The sequence below is a fragment of the Apis dorsata genome, unplaced genomic scaffold (assembly GCF_000469605.1).
Source record: "Apis dorsata unplaced genomic scaffold, Apis dorsata 1.3 scaffold_37, whole genome shotgun sequence".
NCBI lineage: Eukaryota > Metazoa > Arthropoda > Insecta > Hymenoptera > Apidae > Apis > Apis dorsata.
In genome coordinates, this window is record NW_006263339.1 from 202346 (window position 1) to 211007 (window position 8662).

Below are 8662 nucleotides of genomic sequence, written 5' to 3' on the forward strand. Positions count from 1 at the left end.
TGAGATCGATTGTGGAATTCAAGAGACGTCGTGTTTGGAACGTGAGAAGTACGATAACTTTGTGAAATTTTATATTGATTAGAAATGAAATTTTTACGGGAGAATTCCAAAGATGTGGATTAATTGTGGGATTAGGTGATTTTTAGATAAAAATCGATTATCCTCTACCTTCGTTTAAACAATAAAAGTTCAGGGTTCGAATTTCCTCATATATCTAATTCGAATCATAGAACCTAGGTTATTTTCTCTCCCATCAAAAGATCAATATTCCAATCGTATAAGATTTGAGGATATCGGAAGATATATATTAAAACTAAAAAATTCAACTTTCTGAAAGCAAGACACCTCAACGACAGAATGAAATTATTTATACAAAGTAAAAAGACCAAAGACATAGCATAGAACCGATTATCCTCTACTTTTGATCTTTCGTTTAAACAATAAAAATTCAGGGTTCAGAATAAATGAATTCGAGGATATCGGAAGATATACGTTAAAATTAAAAAATTCAACTTTCTGAAAGCAAGACACGTCAACGACAGACTGAAATTATTTATACAAAGTAAAAAGACCAAAGACATAGAACCGATTATCCTCTACTTTTGATCTTTTGTTTAAACAATAAAAATTCAGATTCAGAATAAACGAATTCGAGGATATCGGAAGATATACGTTAAAATTAAAAAACTTCCTGAAAGCAAGACACGTCAACGACAGACTGAAATTATTTATACAAAGTAAAAAGACCAAAAACATAGAACCGATTATCCTCTACTTTTGATTTTTTGTTTAAACAATAAAAATTCAGGGTTCAGAATAAACGAATTCGAGGATATCGGAAGATATACGTTAAAACTAAAAAATTCAACCTCAACGACAGACTGAAATTATTTATACAAAATAGAAGACTTTAATTCGTTACTTTAATTCAATAGTCAAACGAAACGTAAAAAGACATAACACAGAACCGATTATCCTCTACTTTTGATCTTTCGTTTAAACAATAAAAGTTCAGGGTTCGAATAAATGGATTCGGAAGATATACGTTAAAACTAAAAAATTCAACTTCTTGGAAGCAAAATTATTTTAATTCAATAGTCGTAAAAAGATCGAAGATTATATTATAAATAAAGAACAGAATTCTCGAAATGAAATGAAAAAAAATTGAAGATTCCTGAACATTTCCTTGAACCCTCAACTCTATATATATGCGAAACTTCACGCACTTCGGCGCGCGAAAATCCATCTAAATTCAAATCGCGAATCGGCAAACGTATCGATTCCATCCGTAACGTAACACATAATTCACACCTGTAACCTTCCCCCCTGCATGAATAATTCCACGATAATAGCCGCGAATTTCAAAAACTCTCCGTCTCCATTCTCCACGTTTCGCCGGGAAAAGAAGAAAATTCTCCCCCGTCGCCATCGTGCTTCGTGACGGAAAATCGACGAGAGAAAGAAAGAGGGGATGATCAAATGAAGAGGAGGAACAAAGAAGAAAAAAAGAGAAATATCGACGACTCACCTTTCAGCTGGGTCGACTCGATGGCGAACATGTTCAAAGCCAGCAACTGAAGAAGTCGTGTACCGGGTAGAGGCAGTGGCGAGTGTTGAAGAAGCGCCCTGAACTCTTTCAACATCTGAACACCAGCTTCTTGGAACGTCTCCATTCTGTAACAAAGAAAAAAAAAAGAAAAGAAAGGTTAGATTAAATAGATAAATTATGATCGATGGACGATTACGTTTTAATTTTAATTTGTTTCTTTCGTAAGATTACTTTTTTTCTTTTTTTTTTAAATATTGTTTTGAAACTCGATTGAAAAGCAGAAATGCGTACATTATAAAATTTATCATTTAATTTGACAGTTAAAGAAAATAGTATTTTACGATAAAAATTATTTTTTCGTTGTTCTAATTTTATTATTCACTTTATTCACTTATTTCACTTTCTCTTGTTTCGATGATAATTAATTACAATTAATTCGATGAAAATAATTTCGATTTCGTAAAAATCCATTTCCAAACCAACGAAGTTGCTGAAGTAGCTTATCGAGCACGATAAAGGATTAAACGTTGAAGGTTAAGTACCGCGAAATTTGTCCTTCGCGACAAATGCCTCCTCCACGACAAAATGGAGTGCGATGGGTAATTAAACGGACGGCTCTATCTCTAAAATTGCATCGCGAAGTGAATCGTCGCGGCCGACGTAAAATCCGCGATAGGAAGGGTGGATGAATAAATGAAAAGGCAGCTGTGTCACGTATCAGTCATCTGGCAAGATCGTGCATATTTCAGCCACTACGGTCTGGATAAGGACGTCGACCCACCACACCGACTTGCGAACTTTAAAACAATAAGGGGCTGTCAAGCTTAATATTTCCGGTTTTCTTCCTCAAATATATCTTTCAAAAAAAAAAAAAGAAAAAATAAAATAAAATTAAAATAAAATAAAATATCTTTGCGATTTTGTCTCGAATCATTGTTCATATTTGATGAAAGATTCGAGAAATAAAACAATTATAATTTTGGTGGTAATTAAAAAGTAATATTAAAATGATATATGACATTATAAATATTTGTTAATTGGTTTCATTTGCAATTCGAATGCAAATTATTTATTATTTACAGAAATATTATTTCTATCTTAAAAATCTGTACAAATGAAATATCGACGTTAAATCAAGTATTTAATTAACCCTCTTTTATCTGCTCATGTATCGTTCCCTTTTCATCATGTATTATCTTATACATGTCAATTTATAGATAACCAATCTGTATCTACAATTCTCAACTATAGCTGATAATCAAAATAACAAGTTAATTTAATAATATCGTAAACCATAATGAAAAAAAAAAAAAAAAGACAGAATACCTTTTTCTTATTTATTACTGTAAATGCATTTAAAACACGTTGTCTACCGTCATTCGTTATCTTAATCCCATTTGCCAAGATTATTAAGCGATTAAGGTAGATAAATGGAATCAAATTAGTGTGGAAAATTATGGAATATCTCGGCTGTACATTAATTTTATTTTATATCTATAAAGGTTCTAGCATGCATGCATTATGCAATTTCTTAACTTCGACTCAAATTACCGACTCGATAATAAATTATATTGAAAATTTAAAGAAGAAGAATATATAAAGATATATATATAATTTGGAATGAATTATAAACAAACTATGTTGCGAAATACTGTGAAATTCGTTATGGAATTCTATAAATATATCTACTATTTGAAAGATAAAATCAGAAACTATTTCGATAAATTTTAAAACACAGATGATCTAGATGCATGAAGTAACAATTCGTATATATGTATACAATTGTTGCATAATAACGAAACTTAAACTTAGATACTAAAACACCATAATAATTTTTTTAAATAAAATATACACTTTATCCATCGTATTTTAAAGAAATTACTTTTGAAAAATTCAATATTGCAAAATATATAATAGAAACTTATATCTATCGTTTCTTCTATATTAATATAATATAACAATTTTGAATGTAATTATTATATTGCAAAATTTAAAATTTTCTTTTATCATTCCAAATTTTGCGTCGATTATTTTATTACCTCTCAAATACCACATTTTACCCCACCAATCAATCAAATCGTTCGATCAGGCCCTCTCCATCTGCACCCTCAACCATCGCTCAAGGTAAAGAAAAGAAAAAAAAAATGATTGTAATTAGGACGCGGAGGAACGACCTCGAAGGAAGGAATCGTTACGAAATAAATTTCTCGAGTGTCGAGAAATCGATTAATTGAAACGCAACGTTCCAACTTATCGCAGAATAAATAATCGGTTGCTCTAATTAAAATGGATCGATTCCACTTGGTTAAGGAGGGAGGGTTGAGGGGAAGAGGAATTTATTGGAGGAGGAGAATGGCTTCGTAGTCGACGAGTTATGGCTAATTACCGGAACGACAAATCTTCCATAATATATTGGAAAGGCGTTCACAGACCATCAACAGAGGGAACATCGACGTGGGTGTGTAACTGAGATAAGAAACCTTCTCTTTAAGAAAGGTTATATACGAGAGGATATAACATCTTATGTGCAAAGTATACCTTGATTCAGGATATAATTTTGATGATGAAAAATCTTAAAAGCAGTTCAAAGTGTCGACGATTATTGGCAAAATAGTGGACTGGTAAGGATCTTGGTTCGAAATACTCTTCAAATTCAGAATTGGAATGTTACGATAGAAATAGTGTGAAATTACTGAAAAAATTCAATCGTGGAATCTTTAATGATTTAAAATTAAATATGAAAATTTTGTATTCTCGTTACATCGAAATTGTCCAATGTTTCAAATTCTCAAATCGTAAAATTTTCAGAAAGAGGATTATACGTCGAAGTTTTTCCAATTGGTTGATTCATCAAAATTTCACTAGAGACCACTTCGAGAGCCATAAACGCTGAGATCTCACGTGGAGAGATGCTACCTTTCCCACAACCTCGTTCTCCTCCTTGCGGCGATAGCAAATTTACAATAACGAAGTTCCCCTTGGGGGGAACTAGAGAGAATTCATGGACCTTCTTTTTATATAGAGGAAACTTTGGTGAAATCGATGCGGTGTAAGTAACTAGATTTGTCACTAGGTGATATGCAACGTGTAGTATGAGGATTAATTATTTTAAAATTGTAGATAATATTTAAATCTAATATTTAATAATATCTGAAGGAATAAGTGAATAATTATTTGAAAAAGAAAAGAGTAATAATTTATAGGAAGGAAGGAAAAATTTCAATAGTTTAAAAATTTAATATACAAAATAAAGAATACCAATTCAAAATTGATTGCAAATGTTCGTACATTATGTATACGTATATGAAGTTCAAATGGTATCAGAAAGAAATTGATTATTGACTTTTTTCTTTATCAAGAATCTGTATCTCGATCACAATTTAACGAGACAGAAGAACTTGAATGACTCGTTTGTTTCGATCCGAATTCTATCTAAATTATTTCTCTATTCATGGATCCATTTAACAGATCCAGTTACACGGTTAAAAAAATTGTATAAGCAATAATTTTATTCAAACATCCTTTCCTTATTACCGTTTCTGCAAATTTTTCAGACTAATCTGAAAAAATTACCAAAGCTTGAAACTTAACAAGAATTTAATTAAATTTAATTCAAAACAAATATTGAAAAATTGAAAAATTGTAAAATCTCAGATATTACAGTCTCAAAAAACCTTCCAATTTCGTTCAGAATACACAATACACATTAAAAAAAATTCCTTTCGAATTAAAACAACACGTTTTAAAACCAACAAATATCAATTAAATAAAAAAAAATCCACTTTCAGATCTTCATCCCCCACAATCTCTAACTCCGAATACGTATCTCGACTCCATCCCAAAATAAAAATTCCCCGAAAACTTATTTTCAAAATTATTCCATTACAATGATAAAACTTCATCCTATTAGAGTGTAAAAATTTTCTAAAAAAAAAAAAAAAATACCCAAACTTACATTCGTCGAGACCTCGAGACCTCGAGTAAAAAATTCCTAAAAGAATCTGCCCGATCCGTCCGCTTAAATCTCTCTCGAGGAGAGAGCCTCCCTCCCCTCCCCTCGAACAACCAATCCTTTTTTCCAAACAGACGTTCTCACTCGAAGTTATCCGCGGAACGATACGGCGTCCTCCCCGCTCGTTAACTTGGATCGTTCTGCACGGTAATCGCCGGCTCGATTTTCAACTAAACCCCGCGGTAGGATAACAGGGAAACAGGCACGCACCCGTGCACATGGTACGCTTTGTAATTACACGGGGGTACATAATGTTGCGCGTGGTGGCAGGCTGGGCGGAGGCTCCTGGCACGCAAACGTCGTGGCAGACGTCTCCTCTCCTCAGCGCGCACGTGTTACCACCGTNGTTATAGATATATTTTAATTGTATGTATAATCCACCGATTTGTTCCGAATTCTGATTTCATTTCGTTCTCTGATTTGTTTCATTAACCGCTAGTTTTCATCTGCTGGAAAGAAGTCTCGCTGGATATTTAAGATTGTTAATTATTCGAATAAGAAATACAATTTCTTATTGTATTGTGATTTCATTTTTCTGATTTGTTTCATTAACCGCTAGTTTTCATCTGCTGGAAAGAAGTCTCGCTGGATATTTAAGATTGTTAATTATTCGAATAAGAAATACAATTTCTTATTGTATTGTGATTTCATTTTTCTGATTTGTTTCATTAACCGCTAGTTTTCATCTGCTGGAAAGAAGTCTCGCTGGATATTTAAGATTGTTAATTATTCGAATAAGAAATAAAATTTCTTATTGTATTGTGATTTCATTTTTCTGATTTGTTTCATTAACCGCTAGTTTTCATCTGCTGGAAAGAAGTCTCGCTGGATATTTAAGATTGTTAACTACTCGAATAAGAAATTGTATTTGTAAATTAAATCGTAATTACGCATATTATAAGAAAATAAGGAATACGCTAATGCGTCGAGATTTGGATACAGATCGTCCTTTTGGATGAGCATTTTCTTCCAAATTGACCAATCAATAAAGTATAATTTTAAACTCACTGATAATTTTAGATTTAGAAAAACGATATAATCGTTTATAATATAATTATATATATTCAATTTAGAAGAAGTTAAGTTAATTTCGAATTTCTTGATCGAGTACCCGTTTCTGGATATACAGATAACCGTGAAGAGAGAAGAGAAATTCCGCGTCTCTATTTATTTAACTTGACAAGTGTTAATTGCCGACCGGAAAGACAATTTCGAATTTTACGACGAAGCGAGCAGAGTGACACAAGAGTTCCTCCAAGGTTGCAAACGATCGTTCGAACGCGCGAATAGCTTAACATTTTTCGACAGAGGCATTAATTAGCATAAGTCGCGATACTCCGCGGATATCCGTTGGTGGATCGCGATAAAAATCACGTTCGAGGTGAAGGAGAAGAGCCGAAGCCTCCTTCGAACAGAAACATTGGCCCTTCACGGTGAAACGTGTCGCTCTCACGGCCGTACTCCCGAGATTCGCTATTACATTCACTATTACATACCTCGAGACGCGAAGAGAGATAGTGCTCGAGTTGTTACGCGTTTCCAAGCGATAAGCTCCTTCCGCTTCCGTATGAATTTGCCGCCGAATTTATATATACGTTTATAAGAAACGTAATATTCTAGGTCTCTTTGGAAGAGAACGTTTATGGAAAGTGAAAAATATTTTTCTTAACGTAACGTTTAGAAACTGTTCCGAAAGTGTAGATAGAACTCTGGAAGCTTCCTCTAGAAATCGCTATTGCTGTACGTAAAATGAATAAAGAAGAAAGGAATTCGATCCAATGCATAAGTAGATAATGAGTATCGCGCAATTCCTTCTCTATTTCTAGGAAATTCGAAATTCATCAAATTCGAGAATCACCGAAAACCTCCGCGATTCTATATAAGAATCCATCAATGATTCGAAGTTGGTGAGCCGAAAATCCGATGGATAGCGTATTTTTTTTAACGTTTAGAAACTGTTCCGAAAGATAGAAGTCTGAAAGTTTTCTCTAGAGACGAAATCATTATTGCTATACTTAAAATGAATAAAGAAGAAAAGAATTCGATTCAATGCAATTCTCCCTTGAAATTCGAGAATCACCGAAAGCCTCCGCGATTCCACTTAAGAATCCACCAATGATTCGAAGTTGGTGAGCCGAAAATCTGATGGATAGCGTACTTTTCTTAACGTAACTGTTCTGAAAGATAAAACTCTGGAAACTTTCCTCTAGAGACGAAATCGATATTGCTATACATAAAATGAATAAAGAAGAAAAGGATTCGATCCAATGCAATTCTTTCTATCTTTCCACGAAATTCGAAATTCACCAAATTCGAGAATCACCAAAAGTCTGCGCGATTCCACTTAAGAATCCAGCAATGATTCGAAGTTGGCGAGCCGAGAATCCGATGGATCCTCGAGAGCTCACCGTGGGTATTCGAAACGAAGAGGAAAGCCCGATGGAAAGAGGAGAGGGAGGGGGAGAAACGGCACTTTAGGGCATAACGGCATCCCCACGACCCACGGTCGCCGTGTCACGGAGATGCGGTCCGCGTTTCTGTGTCGTGGTGCAGAGAAGAATCGCGGTATATACGGTATAGACCACGCGACGAGAAAGGGCGACGAGGTGAAGAGGAGAAGGAGGAGGAGAGGGAGAGAAGGAGAGAGAGAGAGAGAGAGAACGTACACACCTCGAACAAGTGTTCCCTCGAGCACGAACTCGTTGCGTCGATGCATCGAGAGGGCAGCTGAGAAGAAGAGAGGGACCCGATGTCCCATCGACACCAACTCTATGACTAACAAGTTTGCACTTTAGCGCATAACGGGGCATCCCAGCGTGTTTCATAGATCATGGTCCATGACCCACGGATTGCGTGGGCCGGGCTCCATAACCATTCCACGACGGCGTGGCCGCGCGCGCCGGTACCACGAGCATTAAGTTTCCACCATCTTCCCTCTTCCTCTTTCCTTCGTTACACTCCACGACTCCTCTTCCCGTTCTTTTTCTATTCCTCATCGCCGTATCTTTGTGTATCCGGGTATTTTATTCGACTTATCGACGGCAAAAGTGGATTCTTTTTTTTTTTTTTTTTAAAAATTATAATTCGATAATGAAGATGAA

The 8662-nt window shown here is 34.7% G+C and overlaps 1 protein-coding gene across 3 annotated transcripts in view; it reads right to left on the bottom strand.

Annotated features, from left to right (window-relative positions):
- LOC102672913 (telomerase-binding protein EST1A-like) overlaps window positions 1–8662 on the bottom strand; it is a 134915-nt gene that overhangs the window by 103617 nt on the left and 22636 nt on the right. For all 3 annotated transcript variants that reach the window (XM_031512596.1, XM_031512591.1, XM_031512601.1), the window contains one exon: window positions 1529–1674. In XM_031512596.1, coding sequence (XP_031368456.1) covers window positions 1529–1674 — 146 coding nt within the window. The remainder of the gene's footprint in view (window positions 1–1528; window positions 1675–8662) is intronic.